The following is a 24,957-nucleotide window of genomic DNA, read 5'->3' on the forward strand; positions in this document are numbered from 1 at the left end:
ACATTATTTTAAACACTTTTGCATAAAGAATTTGCTAAAAAAAGCTATTGATAACATGTATTATGCATAAACACTAAATTGAGGGTATCGTACTAAGAATTCAAGGTTTGTAGTTGTCCCATAAATGTAAAATCCTTGTTCTCAACCTTGATTTCCACTTTAGTTAGAGAGAAATATGGCTGACAGCAACTTTGGAACAAAAACCCTTCAAAAAATCGTGTGTTTTCTGAAAAATTACCTATCTTGGCCATTATATGATCGATACTCACCGATACGTATCGATACTCACCGATACGTACCGATATAAATATATCGATACTCACCGATACGTATCGATACTCACCGATACGTACCGATATATATATCGATACTCACCGATACGTGCCAATATATACCGATACGTACCGATCGATACATACCGATACTCACCGATACGTACCAATACATACCGAAACGTATATTTTACCTCAATTTTATAATTTTCATAGTCATATCGAGACATATCGTATCGTATCAATGTGTATTGGTGGTGTATTGATGCATACCGGTATGTATTGTAGGATATATATCGATATGAAAGGATTTTAAAAATTTCATGTATCGTATCGATGTGTATCGTATCGATCGACCAAATTTAAGATACGTATCGAAGGGTATCGTATCGGTTTCGTAGATACTTAAAACCATGGGGAGGAGGCACTTCATTCTTCTTCTAGGGTTTTTTCTTAGTTGCTCTGTCTCTTTCTCTAGTTTTCTCTTTCTCTAGCTCTAGTTATAGGTTTATGCTTTAAACACTTTTGTAAGTTCTTTTTATTCAATTAATGCAAACACTTTTGTTTTTTATTCAGTCTTTTATTTTTATTGTTTAAACAACTAAAGTTGTAATTTTCAAGTTCTAGTTCTAGGCTTAGTTTTAGGTGACAAGAATAAGCAATGAAGCATGTCTTTCAAGTTCAATTTTTTTCTTCAGATTTATTTTCTCTAGTACTAGAAATTTCAGATTTGGTTTATTCCAGATCTGGTTTTTAGTACTGATAGTATCTCAAATCGATCAAGTTTTCAGTTTAAGTAAGTAGGCTCCTTCAGTAGTCTTCTCTTCCCCCTCTCATTCCCTCTTCCGATTACCCTTTTTTCTTAATTTAAGATTTTAATTTCAATCGTTACATATTGCTATCCATTTCCCCCAAGGTTTATGACTAGTGTATGTGTTGGCTTTGCACCTCCTAGCCATAGAACCATCATTTTATTGTTTTTATTTTAATTGTCTCCCTTTCCCTAAAGCCAAGTATAATAACCCTTGTAAGAGTGGCTCTCTGGTCAAGTAGGGAGCTCATATTATGATGCATCCCTCGGGCTAAGTAGAGAAACTTACTTGTGAGTCTCTCTCTAGCTTTATCCCCTTTCTTTTACTTTATTTTTATTCCAGCATTTTTTTTCCTTCATTGCTTTTTAATTGCATGGGGTGTTTATTTTCAGCTATTTATTTATTTAATTTTAATTGCGTGGCTTGCGTGTTTAAATTATTAGATGAAGAATGGTTAGGACATTATTTTAGATACATATGCTTAGGACGGTAATTAGAATTAGATCACAATCGGTTCACTTTTGCATTATTAAAAGAAGCAAAAAAAATAAAATGGCAGCTCTCCCTGTGTTCGACCCGTAGCTACACTAATCCGTACGCTTGCGGCTACATTTTAAAATCTCAAACAATGGTCTTTCAACTCTCGCTCCCCGGATAGGATTTGGAAAGCCATCTACCTTGATGTTACCTCAAAAATCCAATCCCTCCTTCGATTCGCTGCCAGCCAATTCCCCTTTCCTCTAGAAATGCTCACATAATTTCCCTTGGAACCTTATGCCTGCCCCCTCCCCTACCACTTGATCCCCCCCATTCGTTCTCCCCCCTTGTTGTGGCAATGGCTGTTGGTCCTCTTCTCTTGGCTCCTTGATGGTTGATGCTCTCTTTGTTATTTTTGTAGCTTTTTGCTATGTTTCCCCGTGGGTTGGCTTTCCTTGTTGGCTTAAGTCTTCGCTTCCCCCCTATTCCCTTGTATTTTCTTTTCTCTTCGGGTATAAATTTATGTATTCATCTAAAAAAAAATATTATTCATAAAGAAGCAAATAACCCCTATTTGAATCCAATAAAATAGTTTAAAATCAAATTCTAAAACGATAAAAAGTTAACCCCCTAGTTCAAGACCCAAAAACTGAATTTTTTGTTGATGGGCAATTTTCAACTTTCAAATGCTAGGGTCTTTCTTAGTTCTGAAAATTTCGTAAATCTTATCATGGTAAAACATTGTTAAACACCAAAAGTCCTGTAAAATAATTTTTTGTTTTGATATCCATAATATTATTTTCATTTAGGCAATTTTAACAACATTCACGCGCTTTAAAACAAGTTTGATTGGAATATGACTTTATCGTTAAAACTCAAATTTAAGTGATCTTAGACTTGTTGGGAAGCTGGTTTTGTGCTCTACCTAATACAAAATGTCTTATATAAATTCAAACTTATTATAGAACAAGAACATTTATCTAAATGTTGTTTTTTGATGACTTTTTTTTGGGTGAATAAATAAATTCATTGCCAAGAGAGAAAAGCTTACAACCCCTAGAAAGGGGGGGGGGATGAGGAGATTACAGACTCATAGATGAGGGGCATTCCTAATGATGGAGCTAGAAAGCTCCTAGGAGTTTACAATATGACAATTCCTTGGGGAGGGGTTACATTGAGAAGAGATCCGAGAGATCTTTCCCTTGATATCAAAGGAGATGGAGTTCCAAATATTATCCAAGGAACGAGAATTGGAGGTCCATTTCCTGTGGTTTCTTTCCATCCAAATTTGATAGATGGTGGCGCAGAAGGTAAGTTTTCCCACAAGGTCACATTGATTTCCCTTGGAAAGTCATATCCATCCAGATCCATTCCCTATGGAAGGGGAGGATTCTTTTATTTGTTGGTCAGCATTTGAGAGGACACCCTTCCATATGAAGTTGGAGACTGGGCAGGCAAAGAAGAGGTGGTCAATATCTTCCCGCTCGTTTCCACAAAGAATGCACATAGGGTCTACTTGGATGCCTCTGAGAATGAGCATAGAGTTCGTGGGCAAGGAGCTGGTGAAAGCTCTCTAAGCTGTGAAGTTTTGGTCGGGGATGTGGTGAGGGAACCATATAAGTCTGTGCCAAGGAGAGACTGGCACATGAGTTCTGACAAACTCCTAAGCAGCCTTGGAGGAGAAAAGCTTAGAGATAGCTGGCAGCCAAAGGATGGTACCTTGCTCATGCCTATGAGATCTCTGGATGGGAGGAAGGGAGTCCCAAATGTCATCAAGCTGGGGCAAGGAATGGCTCGGGGGGGTGGGAGGACCAGCTACCCGAAGAAATGATATCAGATACAAGAGCGAACTTGGGAAACCCCGAGTTATATATGCTTCTGGCACTAATAGAGTGGAAGAGAATGCCTTTGGGATGCCACGAGTCTAGCCACAGGAGAGTGCTGGATCCATCTCTAATTTGGGAGGATATAACTGGAGACATAAAGAGTGATACCCATGATCTTTCTCCCAACCCAAGAGGCATCAACCAGAGTTTTGATTGTCCAAAAGAAATCCGAATTGAGGAGGCTTGAGTAGACCCAATCAACCCATATACTCTTCTTTTTAGTAATAATTTTCCAAGCCAACTTGATAATACCTGCAAGATTGACATCTTTGATCCTTCTCAACCCTAAGCCTCCTTCAGATTTTGGGAGACAAATAGCAGCCCAACTAATGGGACGAAGGAATCTAGAGCTTTCTCTTCCTTTCCGAAGGAAGGTTGCAAACATGGATTCCAACTTGGTGATAATAGATACCGGGAGAGCATAAATACCGGACCAGTAGATGTATGAAGCCTACAGCATAGATCTGATGAACTCTAGCCTGCCAGCAAATGACAAAAGCTTTCCTTTCCATAGGTTGAGGCGCTTCCTGATGAGGTCAAGCATAGGAGAATAGTAGTGAGCGGTGAGCCTGGCCAGAATAAGAGGAAGACCAAGATACTTCACCGGAAGCCTCCCCAAGGTGAAACCAATTAGGTGAAGCAGAGAAGCTTTGTCCACATCAGAGATCCCAGCTAAGAATAGAAGGGATTTGGCCGGGTTGATGCGCAGCCCAGACAAATCAGAAAACTGATTTAAACACAACATGATGTTCTGCAGGGAGGATGGGTCTGCCTTGGAGAATATCATCAGATCATCAGCAAAAGCAAGGTGGGTGATCTTCAAAGCTTTATATTTGGGGATGGCAGCAATGAGATTCTAATCTGTGGCCCTTTGCAGACACCTGGAGAGGACTTCCATAGCTAAGCAGAAGATGTAAGGGGAGAGGGGACGTCCCTGTCTGATCCCCACAGATGAGGAGAAATATCCCACCAGACTACCATTAACCAGAACCGAGAACTGAGGGGAGGCTATGTAGTGGTGGATCCAATTGGAAAAATTTGGAGGGAATCCCATACTATTGAGGACCGAGGTAATGAAATCCCATCTGAGAGAGTCAAAGGCTTTGTGGATGTCAATTTTCATAAGAGCAGCTCGAGAGTGCGATTTCCTCTCAAATCCTCTGACAATTTCATGACAAAGAATAATATTGTCCCCTATGCTCCTTCCTGGAATAAAGGCCAATTGATTTTCACTAACCAAGGAGTCAACCACTTGCTTGATTTTGTTAGTGAGGGTCTTGGCAATGAACTTATATAAGAGGTTGCAAAGGGAGATAGGCCTAAAATCCATCATAGTATCCGCATTAAGTTTCTTGATGACTTAATGCGACTTCATTTTGATTTTTGATTATTTAATGTGGCTTAATGTTGATTTTTGATGACTTGATGTGACTTAATATTTATTTTTCTATAATACATGGTATATGTAGCATGCTAAATAATATTAGAAAAGAGGGAAAATAAAAAATAACACGTAATCGCCTTGTTCAACTTAAGGCGGGCGACTAGCCGCCTAAACACTTACGAGCCCTCCAACGCCTTGGTTCAGCTTGATGCCATGACAACTACGCTCCGGTGCAATAGATCATATTACTGGTTCTCCAGGTCATTTTTCTTCGTATTCTTTGTCTTCAGGTAACGATAAAATAAGGATTGCTAATATTTCCCTCTCCTTAGTTTTAGGAAAGGGTACTATACAATGTTCTCACTTGTTACCCTTCTCATCAATGTTCCATGTTCCATGTTCCATGTTCCTAATTCCTCTACTACCTTTATCCATTAGTAGCATTACTTAGGGACTTAAAATATAAAGTTACTTTCTTTCCTTCCCATTGTATCTTTTTTAGGACTTGGGGAGGAGGGCAATGATTGGCAATCGTAAAGTGACTGGCGGCCTCTACTTACTCGACAGTGCATCCTCTTCTATTGCTTCTACTCAGGTTCATCACACTGATTCGTCTTTTGCACTATTGGAGTTTATAAATTCTACTTGTTGGTATCAAGATGTGACCTACTCACCTACCATAAAACAAGGGGAGAATACCAGAACAATTATCTGAATAAATTACTTGATTTTCAAATAAGAGACAGGAATGGCAGGCCCACTCATTGCAGTGCTGACATAAACAGTTAGGTATAAGACAACTGTAACTTTATTTGTGTAATTCATTTTATGATTACCTTCATTTCTGAAATTTTCCAGTCTGGCTTACTCTCAGCACTAGTGCTGTCTAGCTTTTCCATTTTTGTATTCAGCATCTCATTAAAACACCGTCTAGCCAACCAACCACGGATTACTGCAGGAAACAAATACGGTGAATGAGAACTATAATCCCCAAGAAAGAGAGAGAGAAAGAAAAATAGTAGATAAAAGTGCACAAAATATGAGATTGAACAGACACAAAGTCAGACAAATGACAGCAACAATTATTATACCAGTTTGCAGACATATGACTGCATTCTGCCGATCATGAAGTGTTCTCCGAGCCAATTTCTGTTTCATATGCTTCTGTATGAGAACAACAGCTATTTGCTTCTTTGTCAAAAGTTGGTACTGCTTTCTTGCGTTTTCACCCCTGATAACTGCATGGGATTTTTGTTCAATTAGAACAAAATTGTGTATCCAAAAAGAGAGTATCCAAAAAGAGGTGGTAAAGATGAAGCCTATGCATGGTTCCTTTGTAAGGACAAAAATCAACATAAGTCTACAATAACAATGGATACCCAGTCTGTATCTAATAGATTCAAGGCCATGCAAAGGGAAGATGATATGAAACCAATGTGATCACAGAACCACCAAATGAATGTTTTTAGATGGAACCATTAAAACTAGAAAGGCTAAGTGTGCATTACATGATTGCAGTGTAGTTATTCCTCTCCTGAGATCATGGAAATAATGACGTGTTAGGTGACCACGGAAACATTTTTGGATACCAAGAATCGCTCCTAATTTTTGCTTTCTTTTATCTTCCAGTGCACCAATCTACAAATCACCAACATATACGAAAATTAGAGCCACGCTAGAAAGATATAACAATTTGAAACAGAAAGAAACAAAATCTTCAAATATAGTTATATACACATGCTAAGGTCAACCAGTGATAAAACAAAAATATTGAGCATCGATACCATTACTGCATACCTAAAAGCTGGAAATTCTTTCTCATTCTAGAACATCTGTTTCCAGAGAAAGAATGTGAAATTATAAAATTAAGCAACCTCTAGGCTACCATGGACCACTCCTACTTGCATCAGGGTTGAGGTAGGCAGCGGGTAAGAGGTGGAGTTGAATCTGTGCAGTCAGAGTGACTAAAGGTCAACCGCGAATCAACCAATGTCAACTGCAAGATCACCATGGTATATAGTTTGTGACAGGCTGACAAAACAAAAAGCCTGCGATACCTAAAGATTGCAATATTTCGACCGAAATTTCGGTCTTTTAAACAGTTTCGCCAATATCTCGGTCGAAACTGTTCAAATTCCATGGTTCGTATGAAATGGATTGAAATTTCGTGACTTTCACCTAGTTTTTCCACCACCCCCTGGAAAATGGTTTTCGTTCTTTCTTGGCCAAATCCATGGTTCGAAATCGCGAAATTTCAGTGTTTTTTTTTTTGCCGAAACGAAATAAGGCCCGAAATAACATTTGTACAAAATTTTGGTATTTCAGCCAAAATTTTGGTATCATTTCGGTATCTCGCCTGTCTCGGTACATTCCATATGTTATAAATACCATATCTCGTTCGAAATTTCGATATTTCGATCAAAATTTTGACTCTATCTCACCTGTCTCGCTGGTTTCGGTTCCATTTGAATATTTTGAAGGAAAAACACTCCAACAAGCCTCTAATTAGCCACATCATCACACATTTTGACTTCCATTAGACTCCTACAAGATCTACACATTCAAAACTTAGGAAAGGTAAAGTTCTTTCTCCAAAACTAGCTAAAATTTTCATAACAGTTCGACGGTTTCTACCAAACAAAGATGCAACTCTAAAACAATGTCATGTCCTAATATTTTTGCATTTTTATGTTCTAAGCATGTTTATTAACCTTAAAATAAGTTACCCAGGACAAAATATGGCCGTTTGACCACCGAAACAGTCAACCGGAAAAAAAAATACACCATTTCGGCCAAAATTTTATTGAAATGAAACGAAATTTCAGTTTCTGAACCCACCAAAATGAAACAAAATGAAATTCCGAACCTTGGCCAAATCATTGCGTACAAGTTTGAAACCAGTCCTTGGGCAGTAGAGGAACGTAGTTGAAGCAAAAATTTTCTATGTTGCTGGAAGATTTGTGCAAGATTCAAAGTTAGAGGAATCACTTTTCACAAAAAAGAAGAAGATAAACACTTGGTAATTGGCCTGTCCCCAAGATAGCTAGTCAGATAAGTGATGATATTGACAAGTTTATGGTCCCTCGAGAAGGCCGTGTTCATTCACAAGCAACCCAACCTTTCAAGTCTTAGCCTGGTGGAAATGATGATGAGGAGATTGACTGGTTGCATTCTAGTGACCACACTTGGACACCGTTCCCATCTGATGGTGGTGGTGGTCGTGGTGATGGGGGTGATAGACATGGAGAGGATTGTGTGAGAGGTACCATGAAGCACGAGTCGAAGCGAAAGCCAGAGCTAGCCTGCTTGATAAGAGAGACTTAGTTCACTCATCCTGTGGGCAGTATGGATGAGAGTGGCATGCATAGGGGTAGTGGCGTGCACCATCATATGGGCCATAGTTCGAAATCTCATCACAATTTTGGTATTTCGATTTTTTTTTTTTTTTTGTCGAAACAAAATAAGGCACGAATCAATGTTACCATATTTCGGTCAAAATTTCGGTATTGTTTCGGTATGTTGCCGAAATGATACATTCCATGCCTTACAAATACAACATTGCATTGAGAAAGAGTCAAAATTTCGGTATCATTTCGGTATCTCGCCAAAATTTCAACTCTGTCTCGCCTGTCTCAGTGGTTTCGGCTCCATTTGCATATTTTAAAGGAAAAACACTCCAATAAGTCTCTAATTAGCCACATCATCACACATTTTAACTTCCATTAGACTCCTACAAGAAGATCTACACATTTAAAGCTTAAGAAAGGTAAAGTTCTTTCTCCAAAACCATTTTTTTTAAATAGTACATAAATACAGGTTGGTAAAATTTTCAGAACAGTTTGACGGTTGCTGCCAAACAAAGGTGCAACTCTAAAACAATGTCATATTCTAATATTTTTGCATTTTTATGCTCTAAGCATGTTTATTAACCTTAAAATAAGCTACCCACCAAGTTTCAAGTCAAAATATGGCCGTTTGACCACCGAAACAGTCAACCAAAACAAAACAAAAAATACACCATCTCGGCGAAATCTCACCTAAATTTAGGTATTTCGGTGTTTCTAAACCCACAGAAACACCAAAACGAAACGAAAAGGGTGGTCTGCTGCCCAAAAAGGAGCCAACAACGCAGTTCTTCCATTTCAAATCTCGGAATCGAGAAGACCAGGCAGACAGAGGCCTACGAGAGCGGAGTTGAGGATAGCCCGTGGGTGGAAATATAGGGTATGTTCAGCGGATGTGGAAGTGGAGGAGGAGGAGGCTACAGGAGGGGAGGGTGTGGTGACAACAGAGCTCCAGGTTCCAAGGTCAAGGAACGAAGGTTCAAGAGAGAGGGGGGAGGAGGAAGAATATGAAGTAAGGGTGGGGCAAGTCTGAAGAGAGTCAGGGGGAGGTAGGGGATTTTCAGCGGTGTGTTGGAGGTTGTCGGCGGCAGGGGCACCAGAGAAGCTGAGGGCATAAGGTGGTTATGGCATTAGGCGGTGAAGGGGTGGGGGAACACTTGCTTCAACAAGTTGATCAATAAAACCATTGGGACATTAAATCCCTTGCTGATTAGGGTGCAATTTGATTACCCAGTAGTAGGAACCAGGCCAATCAGTAACTGGCACTACCAATTAGTAGGGTCCACATGGAGGAATGACATGGTCAAGGAACATAGCCTGCCAAATTCGGTGACTAACCCATCCACAAGGTCCACCATGGTTACCAAAAAAAGAAATAATCTAGGGTTGAGTGGGCGTAGCTATATTTCTTGACTCAATTCACAACTACGGTAGCATCTCTTGATTTTCCTTCTTAGTTCTCTTCTTTTGCATCCCTGCCTGGATCAGAAAGTTACACTACTATAACAAAAGTTTACAGATGTTCTAATGATCTAATCTACACAAACTAGATCATCCAGATAGAGAATATCAAAACCGAGTCAATCTCTGAAATAGGACCATTTCTGAAATCCTGGTTTTAAGTTGATCTTGGTAAACATCATAGACCCCAGATCAATGTCCAATCCAGAACCTACCTTGTCAATTTTTTGCTATCCCAATTTGAATGTGTTAGAAACTGATCTACATCCAAGAATCCACCTGTCACCAAGTGATCAAGCTTATAATCAGGAACCCAGTGGGCATGGGATATTTAATGCACGGGTTTAAACTTTAGGATCCAGGATCATATCAGACTCTGACATCCCAATCCCAAGTTGACTCAAACAAGTTTGGCCAATCCTACAAAAACATGGCAGAAATGGCAAGTAAACAGAATTGGTCCACCATTTTCTGGGAACTGGTGTTGGATCCCTGGATAGGGTTTGGCTTTGCCGATTCGGTGTTGACTCAACCAGGTTGCACGATCAAATACCAAAATTTTAAACCATGATATCATGGTAGTTGATATCATGATCTTAGACCCTATCGGATCCATGTAGCCGATCCCATCAAGTTGGGATAAGGTTATGGTTGTCGTGATATCATGGTTGTTGATGATGAATGCTTCAAAAACTGCTCAAATGCTTTACTTTTTCTAAGAGAACGGGCTTCTAGCTTATCTCAACTGTAATGGTCAAGGTTATAACTCAGATATAGGCTTATAGCATTTGCACTTTAGTGAGGTACCATAAATTTTTGCCTCATAGTAAGAAGCATCTAAGTAATATAGCTTCTTACAAGGAAACTGATCTCTTTATCCTCATAAAAGGAAAAATCATCACAAAAAATCCCTCAGAGTTGGCATTTACAATTTAATGAAGAAATAGTTGATCTAGTGACTGAGATCGCTGCCTTTCAAGAAAATGATGAAGAATAGAGGATTTTTCTAAGATATTCCCAAAAGGCTCACAGGGAAAAAAGAAAAGATTCACAGCATCAATGATTCTAAAAGTGACTTTTAGAAGGAGTTTACAACTTCTAACTGCTATATAAGAAACAAAATAGAAAATAATTGAACTATCCTGCCAGGAATGTGAAGTGAAAATGCACACCTGCCCTGTTCTGAAGAATAATTTTGTATAACCAACTTGATACATTTCTGGAGGGACATTAAATTGCTGAAGAATGGCAACTGATATACTTAATGGATCCTGGGATATATCATTCTCTGAAAGAAGAACCCCGTATCTGAAAAGAAATGAGGTATGCATCAAGACAGCACTCAGTGTTTGTTTAGACAGGATGAGAAAGAAAATTATACTAGGGATTTTATCACTACCTTTTCGCAAACTTTTGGTGTGTCATTCGTGTTGGGTACCCGGATCTTGATATCCTGACAACCTCCAGGACTCCACAGCATCTGAGCTGCTGTAAGACAAGATCTTGTTCATACAAACCAGGAAGTTGCTTACTGTTTGGTTTTATGCAACGAATAAAGTGAGGCGTGGTGCTCTCTAACCGCTGCATCAATTTGAATAGTTGATCCTACAAGCATTAAGAGAATATTTAGGATTTGCATAACATGATGTGTCTATGCCAACCATTTTCAACATTGCACCAGAACAGAAGAGAAAATTGCCAAAAAGGGTAGATGCAAGATAAAAACTAATTGACATCTTTGAACCTTCTAAAGAAGGATGCCTGCATAAGATTCCTGGCCATGATTACTGCTCTACTAAGCAGATCAATCCAAGAAAACCACCTTTTAACCCAAAAGAATCCCAGTAAAACCACCAACATCTCTCAAACATGCAAGGGCACATAGTACAAAGTAAAAAGCACAAGGTCATAAGTATTATTCTTCTTTGGATTTAAGAGGTTGCAAGCTGTTTTGTGCAACACGTATTGCTAAATTGCTTTTCAACAAAAACATATTACATAATAATAATTGCAAGAATTTGAAACAAACCCTGTCTATCCTAAATTAGGTTTAAGCAAGAGAATGGGTAAGAAAGAAAGAAGAAACAAGAAATCCAATCAAGTGTTTCAGAAACCTAAAAACTAGATCTCGAGGCCATTTACAAGTTGTACAAATAGGAAAATTCTTAATAGAGACAACTAAATTAATCACATTCTTTGATTGACCCAATATATTTATGGACCTTGGAAATTTACTTTCCAACTTCAAAATAACTAACTACTTACCAAATTTCCAACTTCAAAATAACTACCTACTTACCATATCAATTGAAGTGAACTTTCTAACAACCAAAGAAAGCCACTGGCTGCTTGTCAGCAGAATCAAGCCAAAAGGACAATTTCAACTTCTAAAGATCAGGCCATAAAAAGGTGATTAAGGTACACATTTAACTTTATTATAACATTGTAAATAACACTCGTTAACTTTAACTGCTCTCAAGGACTCCTATGAAACTATGTCCTGAAGATCTAGAAACAAAAGTTTACAGTCACCACCAGATGAACATCTAATGTAGGGATTTCAATAATATGAAAGTGGACAAAGCCAATGTGCTGCCCACGGTTTCCCATAAGCTTTAACCTTGGGCACATGGATATCTGTTTTGGTGGCACATCCCTGCCCCAAGTTGGAAGAGGTCACAAGAAAGGCAGTATCAAGTATCAACATGCTTCCAAAATGAAATCAACCTGAATTAGATTTCAACCTATCAATGGAATGAGTAGGAAACTGAAAGCTCTTTGCCAATATTTCTCATGCTGCTACCATTATTATTTGTCTCCTGGGCTAACCAGAGTTCGTTCTCTCTTCTTTCCCTTGCTAATACTGCAATTTATTTATTTATTTATTTATTTAGGGAGGGGGGCAGAAAGGAGCACACTCCACAATAAAAGCGTGTAGGAATTGGTACAATGAATTTCTTGCCAGTTAGAGTAGTGTTAATCATTGATGGTTAAATCTTGCTAACAGTAAATCAGGTTAATGCATTATAAATGTAATTACAACTATGTTGTTCTTGCCTTACATCTAATTAAATTTGCCTCCACCATGTGTTTTAGATTTCCTAAGGCCCATCTGATAAAAAAGTGATGCAGGAAGTTAGAAGTGGAATCAATAAAAATTCCATTCTTCAAGTGAAGTGAAGTGAAGTAAAATGAAATGTTCGAAGAAAAAAATAGAACTTATCAAAGAGGTGTTTGATTGGAACTTGTAAGTAAAATGGAAGAGAAAAAAAAAAACAAATTGTTCATTTTATTTCACTTTTACTCCTCACCTCTAACCATAAGTACGCTAAGAGTATTGCAAGCACTTGTCAAGTTTTATGCATGAATATCTTTTTTCTTTTCTTTCTTTATGGCTAGCTTATGTTCAAGAAAATTTGTACGAAAATTGACGCATGGATTTGTGCACAGTAGCTGCAATCATTATAATTATGTTAGTTCAGCAAATCTATTACTAATATGCATCAGGTAGACCTTATTCAAGTTAAACATGCCTTCAGCAAGTGTTTGAATTTATTGTAAGAACCACATATGGTTCCTAAAAGAGTTTTGCAGGTACATGTCAAATGTGCTAATTTGCTTACAACATATAACAAATATTTATCCAAACACTGCCCACATGCACTTCACTGAAATTCAGATTGAAAACCATGTAGTTTTCATTTCCTCACAACAGAGTACTCAGTTCCACCCAATAAATGGCCTTCCTAGAAGTAATAAGCCTCCTTCATGATTTCATCCATAGTGCTGATTTTTTTTTTTTTTTTTGGTGCATAATAAATTCATTACCAAAGCGGGAAGAAAAAAAGTGCGCTGATATACATATTCATGATCCCCAACATTAAATATTTTGCAGTGGCACATAATTCTCCAGATCAAGAAAGTCTATGAATGTATATTTACCTTAAACTTTGTCCCGACGCTTTGCCTTTTCGAATCAGATGGCTTATGTGATTGATTAAGAAACTTGGAAGCAAATAACTGAGGTAGTTTACCACTACATGATGAAAGAAGTCGAATGGAATCAGAGTGTAGGGGATCTCTATTCTTCTCCAAGAAGCCACTTGTATCATACAGAACCTGATAAAACATCCAATGTCAGAAGATGAAAGGGCAAGCTCATAAACTGCACCACTAGGTAGCTGATTCAGGAGGTTCTCAAACTCATAAGGGACCCAAATTGTAATTGTGAAGATCAGAAAGTCACAGATGACACACATTAGCTAAACTCTGCACTACCGACCCCCCCCCCCCCCCCACATCCCAATTTTTAAAGATAATGAGTATCTTTTTCGGTCTAGCTTTTTCTTCATGTGAATTTCCTATTCCATCAATTTTTCCCTCTTGACTCAGTTTTCAGTGAATGGTTGTGGATCAAATGAGAGTAGCATGAAATCTCAGGGTGTGCAAGTGACAGGGTAAACATGAGAATTTGAAACCAATTAGGGGATACTGTGAGAGGTAAAAATTAAAAGGAAAAAAAAAAAACAAATAGGTGGAATTGACTAATATTAAGGCCAAATAAACATATGGAAGGTAGGAATTTGAAAAGGGAGTAATTGACTACCACAAAAATCTATGCAGCTATGGATCCCCCCCCCCCTTTTTTCTCCTTATAGATTCTACACATAAGTAGTCCTATGGCATAAAACATTCAATTAAAATATACAAGAGGAATGAAGAAAATGAAGAAACAATAAAAATGGAAAGTGTTACACAATTTTGACCATTTCAAGCGAAATTTTAACCTTTTCTGTCATTTTGTCAAAATTTCAACCGAAACCTTGTAAACCTATCAAGTCTCTGGTGATTTTGTGCGATATAAAATGTTGCAATTCGGTCTTTCCACAAAATTTCGAACTACAGTTGTACTTGTACATCTTCTAAAAAGTGATTCTGAGGGTCTCTCTGAATTTCTCGAGAAGGTCCCCAGAAATATATTTGCCACAAATTTGCATCTTCAAAACAATTCTTTGATTTCATTTCTTATTCCCAAGAACCATAATTGTTTTAAGATCATTTGCAAACGAAATTCCTATGCTGTCAAAATCAGTGCAAGAGTCAACAAGATGGTTTAAAAAAAAGCACTCTAGAAATCAGACCTGATACCAAACTCATCCTAAATCACTAGGTTGACTTTGTCAGAGTCTGATTTCTACATATCGAGCCCCTGCATATCCAAAAGGCCCAAGTTTGAGAACCTCTAAGCTGTTAGCATGACTTATGACTGACCTCCCCAGCATAATGGCGAACACTGAAAGCCCCACCTCTTTGCCCTTTAAAACAAGGGTTACCATCTAAATGCTGCTTAAGCTTATTGGCAAGGGTCAAATCAGAAGCTTTGGGGAAAGTTGACTCCTCATCCAATAAAGAGAGTAAGCCCAATGGTTTCTGCACAACACATTGTGGTCAAGATAATTAGTACATTAAAAATAAGCAAGCCACTGATTATGCACTAATCAGAACCAATGATACTACAGAAACAGGTGCTTTCAAAAGCAACATAATTATCATGGGTACCCAAAAGAAATGGTGAAGCCTGTAACTGAGCAAAATTAATATTTCTATGTACTTTCACTAGTTGATTAGAAATCATATACGAGAGAATATCTTCTATAAATAATGAGCTGTTTCTAAAACCCACACAAACACCACATGGTTTAGATTTTGTTTGGCTATTGACCCCCGGTTTTCAAAAGCCTGGACAGAACCATTTGACCAATCTGGCTTTTAGGACACAGTTCAAGCATATAGCTGCAGAACTTTTCCAGGTTGCTGCATGGCAGTACATATGAGTTATAACTAATTTAATATTTTTAATTAAAGGTGGGGGGGTGGGGGAAGCATAGATAATTAGTACTTTGCTATGGGCATATTAATTAGTCCGAATAGAAAATAACTTCAAAATTTTAAAAACTTTAATTAGATGGTTATCTAATACTTTTTTTTTTTTTTTTTGGGTACATATCATATTACTTTCAAAGTAATGAAGTCTCACCTTTTTTTTATCAAAAGTGATTTTAAGATCAAGGGTAATATATAGTAGTTGTTTCACCAAAGGAAGACTCAATTGGCTTCCAGTTCCCGTTAATGACATTAGTATGAAATTTTGAAATGCATAATGGAATCTTTTTGTTGGTACCATAGGGTCAACCAACTTCAGTCTGGCCTCTGAACTAGTCCACTCAACCCTGGACCTAGGATTGATTTTGGTTCCCCCCGCATCGGGTTTTGAAACATAAATACTAAGCCTTCAAACCAGGCCATGAGGTCCAACATATAAAATATTTAATTAGGGATATGAAAATCAGGTTTGAAAAAGACACCTTCTCAAAGAGATTTAGACAATCCTGATTGTCCTCAAAATCAACTTGTGTCCAATCAATACCATCTTCTGAATACTCCTGTAATAGATCCACAAGGTGCACTGTCACTATCACATCAAAGTAAAGACCAGCTCATGAAATTGATGTGAGAAAATCACAAGAAGAAGGCCCACAAAAAACCAAACTTTCTGAAGGTGAGCCAGAATAACAATAGAGGACCTTATGATTTCATATTTCACAAGAAACAGCTGTACATGCTGGTATAAGATGCATACATAAAATGTAAAAGAACAGCAAGAGATGATAAAAAAAACAAGCTGACATCTACCTACACTAAACAGGATAACATTGCATAAAGTAACAAAACTCATGTAAAAAAAAAAAAAAAGGATGCAGGAGCAGTCACATGAAGCCTCAAAGAAGTCTACCACAGTCCCTTTTTCGTCCAAGCGGAATGGATACGGGCCATAAGTCTTCGTACTATGCCATGTTGGGCCTAAAGTTGGCCTTGCCTGAGCTGGTTAATTGGTCTTTACAATCCATTCCTAGATGCTCTTTACTCAAGTCATATGGCTCCTATAGTCCTATATCAAATGAGCTATAATGAATAAAGAATGTGTATTATTTCTTAAAATATGCATAATGATTTTAATCTACTGTTCAATCTTCAACAACAAACGGAGAAAGCAGTGGCTGATACTTCAAATCTGCATAAACAATAAGACCTAGTGTTCAACTCAAAACAAAAAACAAAGTCAGATGATGAGGAACTCGGGGTACCAAAAGAACAGTAGTTAATTTCACTTTCAAGCAATTCTTCCCAATGACTGCTTTAGTGCTGGGTTCCTTGCACAAAGCAAAAACAAACTCTTTGGATCCATACATTTCTTATTTCAAAATCTCTCCCAAGTTTAGAGAGCAGATCTGCTTCTTAGGGGAAAATGAGACAAGAATTCTGAGGCATGGCCATAACTATATTTATGTTTTAATTTCTTAGGCACATCGCTGGAATGAGAGATTCTGCAAAGTTGCATTGAACTCAAACTACAAAAGTTGGCATTATCAATGCCCTGCAAATTTGATGAAACAATTGATGTAAGATGCTTAGTTGCTTACCTCTTGTTCTAGTTTTAAGAGATGACGATTGAAATGTTGCTGCAACCTCTCATTTGCATAGTTTATACAAAACTGTTCAAAGCTATTCTTCTGGAAAACACATAGACAGAATCATCAGGAGAACTATAGTTCAAATAACAAACAACTAACTTGTGCATCATAAGAAAACACATACTTCAAAGCACTCGAATCCATAGATATCTAAGATACTAATGGATCTCTCTGTGCGCTGTTTCCCTACTTCAAGTGACCTGTTGATTTGTTCAACAAGCCAGTCAAACAAGCTTGCATAGATGGATTTCGCCAATGCATCCCTTGTATCAATGGCCTGAATTAAAAAATGGAGTAAATAAGCGGACTCTGCATCTATAAAGAGACCCTATGCTTTTAGTTGAGGAAGTCTGAGTTGAGTTGAGATAAACCTTGTGTGTGTGTGTGTGTGTGTGTGTGCGCGAGTGAGTGAGAGAGAGAGAGAGAGAGAGAGAATAAGCTGTTGATAAGCACTAAACAGACCTGCCATAATGTTAACTTTTGCACAATATCATCATTGCCAGCTTGAATTTTACGAGTAGATAAAGCTGAAATTAGGTCCTGGGCTTTGCAACCCATCAACTTGGCAGCATTTGACACAGCTGTGACAATATTTAGGACAAGAATTATCAATTAAGTACAGTCATGAAAATGACATGTCTCACTTTCCATTTGTTTTTAGCTATTACATTAACTATTGCAAACTGACATTATATATATATATATATTTATATCTACGGCAAGATATGGACCTGGAACGCAGAGCAAGCACCTCCTAGATACAAAATTTTAACATGGAAAAGCAACGCACTGTAGATGCTGCATGGACACACATGCATACACATAGAACAATATTCCAAAGTTTTTATGCAACACTAACATACATGAGACTAGAGGCCTTTTAGCATAGTCCCTTATGTTGTATGGATCAAAGTACTCTTTTAAGTTTGGCAATGCCAAAAATAAAATAGGTACTCAAATGTCCCCTTTCTTGCCCCAATGAATTTCCTCTCTGCCCAACAAAAATTCTTCCAGAATCTACTCACAATCATTAGAAATCCAGCAATCTGTAGAAACGCAACCCTAAAAGCGATGCAGAAAGTAATGGAAAAACAAGAATAAACATTGCACACAGGTTTACGAGGTTCGGCAAGATTGCCTAAGTCCTCGGTGAGATGAGATTCTACTTCACTATCAATAGAGAATAGGGTTACAGCGCTCGTCCTCACACCTCTCAGAATTACTTACAAAGAAAGTAAACCTCGCTACAAATATATAGCGAAAAAACCCTAATCCAGAAAGTACAAAATTACCCTCAAATAAAAATTTGAGCGGGGCGCTTGCACCATTATTCCCTAGATCAAACTGCGACGGAATACAAGACATCGTACACCAACAATCTCCACTTTGGCTTGAATTCTGTCGAACCTCCTATAAAGATAACCTGCAGACGTCTTCATCCCCGTACTCATCAGAGGTATAAACCTGCACCTATTTGGTGCGTCCCTCATCTTCAACAATGAGTAATATTAACCAAGTCCAAACAAGACTCGAACTTCTCTATAGTGACCGGCTTGGTAAGCATATCTGCAAGAATTTTTCTCAAGTGAATACTTCCTTGTGACACGAGCTCCTTGATCTTGTGAAACTCACATCAATATGCTTTGTCCTTGCATGAAACACTTGATTTTTTGCAAGATGTATGGCACTTTGACTATCACAATGTAACATTATACCTCCTTGCTGCAACCTCAACTCACGAACCAATCTAACCAACCAGACTCCTTCCTTGGCAGCCTCAACTGCCGCCATGTACTCTGCCTTTATAATGGGCAATGCAACTATAGACTGAAGCATCGCCTCCATGATATAAATCCACCAACCAATGTAAATACATACCTTATAGTAGACCTCCTCTAGTCTAAATCACCAGCATAGTCAGAATCAACATAACCCACCTATTCTGTGGAACTTCCCTTACCATTGAACATAACACTTATATCTTTAGTCTTGCTCAAATATCTGAAGGTTCACTTAATTACATTCCAATGCTCTATCCCTGGATTACTCATGTATCCGCTAACAACACTGACTGCATGAGACAAATTTGGCCTGTTACAAACCACATACATGAGACTTCCAACTACGCTAGCATAGGGGACCTGAGACATCTACTCCACCTCATGTGTTATGGGGCATTGTCTTTCAGATAACTTGAAGTGACTAGCTAGCAAAGGACTACCGGCTTAGCCTTTTCCACATTGAAATACTCTAGCACCTTTTCAACATACCTCTTCTGAGTTACCCAAAGTTTACTTACATTTCTATCTCCAAGGATTTTCATGGCAAGGATCTTCTTAGCAGCACCAAGATGCTTCATCTCAAATTCAGCAATCAACAAAGACTTTAAAGAGACTATATCATGCTTATGTCCAACACTAAATAAGTGATCGGATATGAATATTGACGCACACAGGACAATGTATGCATGCAAAGCAGGAAAACATCCTCCATGAAAGCCAAAGGCTTGGCCACTTTGGACATAATCGTTTCTATGTCTCACATCTGCTAAAGTTCTTATTATCCCATCAAACATTTTGATTTTGATAGTGCCTATCGCAATGGTCTTGCACACAGCATCATTCCCCATTAGGACAAACTCACCATTATATGTCGTTATGTATCAAACCAATATTTGTGTGGGCACATGTGATATGACCTTCCAGAATTTAAAATCCAAGAATCAGGAGGTTGATTTTTAATCGATGATATTAAGAGTACGTCTCCATCATCTCTATCTGAACTATCAGCCACGCTAGCTTCCTCTGATTATTTACATCTTTCTTCTTCAAGTCTACCTTCTTCTTCAAGCACTCTCTCTTCAGATGGCCTTCCTTTTGCAGTAGTAACCAAAGACCTTTGTCTTTGCCCCTTTTGATTTCAATGAATCTTCCCAGATCCCTTCTAATTTGATCTCCCTCTTTCCAGCTCCTTGTCACCTCTGAAAAGACATTCTCCTTGAGATTTTATCCCGCTGGCCTTCTTCCTTGTACCATTGGACATAAGGGCCCCGCAACTTCATCCGTCTCAAAGGTCTCCTTCCCGTATAAGAAACTCGTCACTAGGTGATAATATGATTATAGGAGCGACGATAGCAATAGTAACGCTTTGTCTTCATCCTCGATCTTAACCTCCAAGTTTGCAAGTCTACTTACGATCTGATTGAATGTGTTAAGATGTTTTAATAGATCCGTACCTTCCTCCATCTGTAAAGAATACAATTGCTTCTTCACAAATAACTTATTCATTAAGAACTTCGTCATGTAGATGCCTTCAAGTTTTACCCATAAGTGCGATGTAGATTCGATATCCACAACATATTGTAGGGCATCATTAGAAAGATTTAATCGGATAGCGCTTATCGCATGTTCCTCTATCTCTTCCCAATCTTTATCAGTAACTTTTGTAGGTTTCTTCGACTTCCCCAACAACGCTTTCGCCAAACCTGTTGTATCAGAAGATCCTTCATCCTTTGACGCCAGAGGGTGAAGTTATTCTTCCCATTGAACCGCTCGATGTCATACTTGACATTCGATCCCTTCCCTGCCATCGTGATAGGAAATCCTAGAAAATGGAAACGTAAAGCTCTGATACCAGTTTGTAGAAATGCAACCCTACAAGCGATGCAGAAAGTAATGGAAAAACAAGAACAAACAATGCACATAAGTTTACGAGGTTCGACAAGATTGCCTACATCCTCAGTGAGATGAGATTCTACTTCACTATTAATGGAGAATAGGATTACAGCGCTCGTCCTCACACCTCTCAGAATTACTTACAAAGAAAGTAAACCTAGCTACAAATATATAATGAAAAACCCTAATCCGGAAAGTACAAAACTGCCAATCTCCACCTTGGCTTGAATTTTGTCAAGAATCCTATAAAGATAACCTGTAGACGTCTTCATCCCCGTACCTCATCAGAGGTACAAACTCGCACCTATTTGGTGCATCCCTCATCTTCAACAATGAGTAATATTAACCAAGTCCAAACAGGACTCGAACTTTTCTATAGTGACCGGCTTGGTAAGCATATATGCAGGATTGTGATCTTTATGAATTTTTCTCAAGTGAATACTGCCTTCTGACACGAGCTCCTTGATCTTGTGAAACCTCACATTAATATGTTTTTTCCTTACATGAAACACCTGATTCTTTGCAAGATGTATGACACTTTAACTGTCACAATGTAACATTGTACCTCCTTGTAACCCCAACCACAAACCAATCCAGCCAACCAAACTCCTCCCTTGGCAGCCTCAACTGCCGCCATGTACTGCACCTCTGTAATGGACAATGCAATTGTAGTCTGAAGCATCGCCCTCTATGATATAGGTCTACATACCCTGTAGTAGACCTCCTCTTGTCTAAATCACCAGCATAGTTAGAATCAATATAAATCGCCAATTCTGGGAGTGCCGTTCTGTTCTGTCAGGCCGCCTGCACCAGTACTCACTGTATTAAACTGTGACGGAATACAAGACATCGTACACCAACACCATCAACCCCCACCAACCACTTCTTCATATCATGTCCTCCCAAACTCAACAACACTGGAAAGAACTTCTTCAATCAAAATGATCATCCAAAACTTTCAACTGAAGCATCTACAATCACCACAAATTCTGATGATTGAAAAAATTTCCGCCTCCAATCATTAACAAAAAGGAATAGCAGTATCAGCAAGAGATCACTGATTCATCTATCATCCAATTAGCCTTTTATTATAATCAGAAGGTATCCTTCATTAAATATCCCATGAAACAGAAGGTATCCTTCATTAAAAGATTCCAGGCAATCAAATTTTTTAGCATTGCTTCCTTGTTTTTCTAATTTCCCACATTTGTGGGAAGTAACTAGTAGAATTAGGTTTTTGAAAAGAATAGAAGAAGGGAATACCATAAGGAATTAGCAATGGGAATACAGAGAGAGAGAGAGAGAGAGAGAGAGAGATGCAGTCTCAATTATGCTTTAAGAAAAAAAATGGTAACACAAAGAGAGACCACTTCAGAAGGAAAAAGAGAAAAATGAAATGACCATATTAGCCAATTTACAATCAAGAAGAATCATACCATTCTAAAACAGCAAAAGGAGAATGCTAAAATTCTTCAATTTTTATTAATACTAGCATCCATATAAACAGCATCAGCTATTACACAATATCCATTACGCTAAACTCATGTATGTTGAGCTTGGCACTAACTGCAAAATGCTGGCATGAGACTTGGAGAATGATTACACATAAAATAAATGCACACCAAGAAAAAGACTTCATTGCAATCATGCATAAGTTAATTTAATTTAAGAAAATGAGAAAAAGTGAGAAAGAAAATTAAGAAAATGAGAAAAAGTGTGAAAGAAAATTAAGAAAATGATAAAACTGAAACACATGAAATAAATAAGCGAAACCTAGAGATTATGTAAGCATAGAGAGTAAACACGAGAAGAACTACCAACTTAAAGTCTACAGATACAAGATCAATTTAAAACTATTTACCGTTTGGAATAATTAGCTTTCATATTTGTTGCTACCACAAACTAGTGCTACTTTAACAATAAAAATACTTTTATTACTTTAGTATGAACTTGTAGACTTGTTTGTGTTTGGCAACATAACAGACTTAATGGCTTTGCACCAGTGGCCACAACTCAGTATCAAGCTCAGCACTCACATAACAGAGTCTATTTGGTCAAATGCAGACTAGTTTGCTTCAAGTTTCTGGCAGGAAATTAGGAGGGGCAGTATTGCTATATTTATCATGAACGAGTGTTGGTGCAAACAAAAGAAAAAAAGTTAAGGGACGTAGTAAATAAAATGAGAACCAAGGTAAGATGGTTCCCCGAAAAGAACACCAGGTTCTTAATTCTTCACATTTAAAAAGGGGGGGGGGGATTGGGGGGGGGGGGATTTACCTTCATCTGACACCACGTCAATATGATTTTCATTATCCATTATTTGAAAGGAAATGTTTCCGAGCCATAAGACGGCAGCAAGTGTTGCAAATATACTCTCTTGATCTTCTTTGCCAAGTTGAGCAATATTTAATGCTTCCTAGTCAACAAAAGAAAAATGAAAAAGAAAAATTTGCATCATGAAATTTTGAAGGCACAAGAACTAGGGTGAGGTCCCCAGCATATGCAGAAGAGATTTATCATGTTACCATTAGACTATGAAACTTCCGAGCATCATCATCAACATCAACAATTGTCAAGCAATTGCTCTGCTTAAGATACTCATACTCGTTAGCCGTTTTAAGGTTCAACCGTTCTGCCAAGTTGTACAAAATAGCCATTAAGTATGATAAATTACATTCTCAACATCTTAAAACAATTTTTACGGAACTACAAGATCAGAATTTAAAAAACAAAAATGCTGTGGAATGCTTCAATGCAAGGGACAGGATTCCCCCATGAGAAAAGAAAACCAATATGCAACATAAAAATCAGAGAATCGTAACATAACCATGTACTGACACATTTAGAAGTCCTCCAATCCCAGACCCGTGAATTCCTTGAGAAAGGCCGCTTTTGTATAACAAAACAGCAACAGCTATAGATTTTCAAATAGAAACATATATTCTGAAGCTTGGGGAATGACCACCATAGAGACATTACATTGTCTAAAGAATGCATACACCTAACTAAGTTCAGGGGAGGGAAGGCATAGCTAATCATTGAAACTACAGCCATATGAAAAAAGTTAGGAGTCACTTCAGATGGATGGAATAAATCCATGCTCTCTGCCTCTCTACGCTTGTGGCAGATATTCCAGCAGTCAGATCCATGTACACATTGGAAGATATCTTCTGATCATAACATGATAAACCATCCATAAAAACGCATGCTCATTACATGATCAGAATCATCTAATATGGTTGACACCTGACCTATGAGATATCTGGTACCATCAAATGTCAAATTCCAACCTGTCCAGATCTGTGTCCCATAGGTAGGAAGTCAAACCTATAGCTTCGTAACTGTTAAGAATGGACCTTTGAACCAGGGGTCCAAAGGTAGGTTAGTGTACCACAATAGGGGGGAATGTCCCAACCGTGGCGTGGTCATATGGGTTAGATGTCTTTCTTATTTTGTTTTATTTCTTTCCATATTAGAATAGATTATTGTTTTCTAGTTAGAGTAGATTACAAGGAACTGCTCTCCTTATTGACTTGTAATTGTTTGTCATTATATATATTGATTGGAGTGAGACTGCTAGAACAGGATACTGAGTTCTGTAGAAGTCTCAATTTCTCCCTTTCTCTTCTTCTTCTTGTTATCCTTCTTCCTCTTGTTTGATTATTGGTTATTAGTGCTTGATATTGTCACATGGTATCAGAACTTTAATAACCAGAAATCTCCCTCATCCAATCTCTGGTTTGATAGTCCATTGCAGGACTGTTAATGTTCTCTGGTTGCAGCAACCTATGCTGTCTACTTTTACTGGCTTTTGCCCTAGTTAATGATGATATGAAGGAAAAGTAGGGCATTCTACTACTCATACTTTGATGTTCATGAAGTTATTTGGACCTAGAGATCAGATTCCACCCATATGATGGTTGCGGTTCCAGATTCCGGAAATTTTTCTTCAAGCTACTGAGGTCAGACATTACTCCCTGTTCTGCTGGCTGATGTTGATGGTTTTCTGAGGGTTGTTTGCCCTTATCTGGAGGTTCATTCAATCCAAATTTGGAAATCAACTGGTGGCTTGATTTTCTGCAATTAGTCTTCTCCTCGCTACCTGCGGCTACTCC

The 24,957-nt window shown here is 38.1% G+C and overlaps 1 protein-coding gene across 2 annotated transcripts in view; it reads right to left on the minus strand.

Moving 5' to 3' along the window:
- LOC122081227 (myosin-2-like) overlaps nt 1-24,957 on the minus strand; it is a 58,811-nt gene that overhangs the window by 15,155 nt on the left and 18,699 nt on the right. For both annotated transcript variants that reach the window (XM_042648262.1, XM_042648254.1), the window contains exons 10-22: nt 23,368-23,474; nt 23,120-23,258; nt 17,631-17,749; nt 17,293-17,445; nt 17,118-17,207; nt 16,002-16,079; nt 14,908-15,066; nt 13,579-13,755; nt 11,036-11,241; nt 10,809-10,944; nt 6,340-6,469; nt 5,923-6,069; nt 5,668-5,783 (exon numbers count right to left, since the gene is read on the minus strand). In XM_042648262.1, the coding sequence (XP_042504196.1) occupies nt 5,668-5,783; nt 5,923-6,069; nt 6,340-6,469; nt 10,809-10,944; nt 11,036-11,241; nt 13,579-13,755; nt 14,908-15,066; nt 16,002-16,079; nt 17,118-17,207; nt 17,293-17,445; nt 17,631-17,749; nt 23,120-23,258; nt 23,368-23,474 (1,757 nt within the window). The remainder of the gene's footprint in view (nt 1-5,667; nt 5,784-5,922; nt 6,070-6,339; nt 6,470-10,808; nt 10,945-11,035; nt 11,242-13,578; nt 13,756-14,907; nt 15,067-16,001; nt 16,080-17,117; nt 17,208-17,292; nt 17,446-17,630; nt 17,750-23,119; nt 23,259-23,367; nt 23,475-24,957) is intronic.

The sequence above is a fragment of the Macadamia integrifolia genome, chromosome 1 (genome assembly GCF_013358625.1).
Source record: "Macadamia integrifolia cultivar HAES 741 chromosome 1, SCU_Mint_v3, whole genome shotgun sequence".
Taxonomy (NCBI): domain Eukaryota; kingdom Viridiplantae; phylum Streptophyta; class Magnoliopsida; order Proteales; family Proteaceae; genus Macadamia; species Macadamia integrifolia.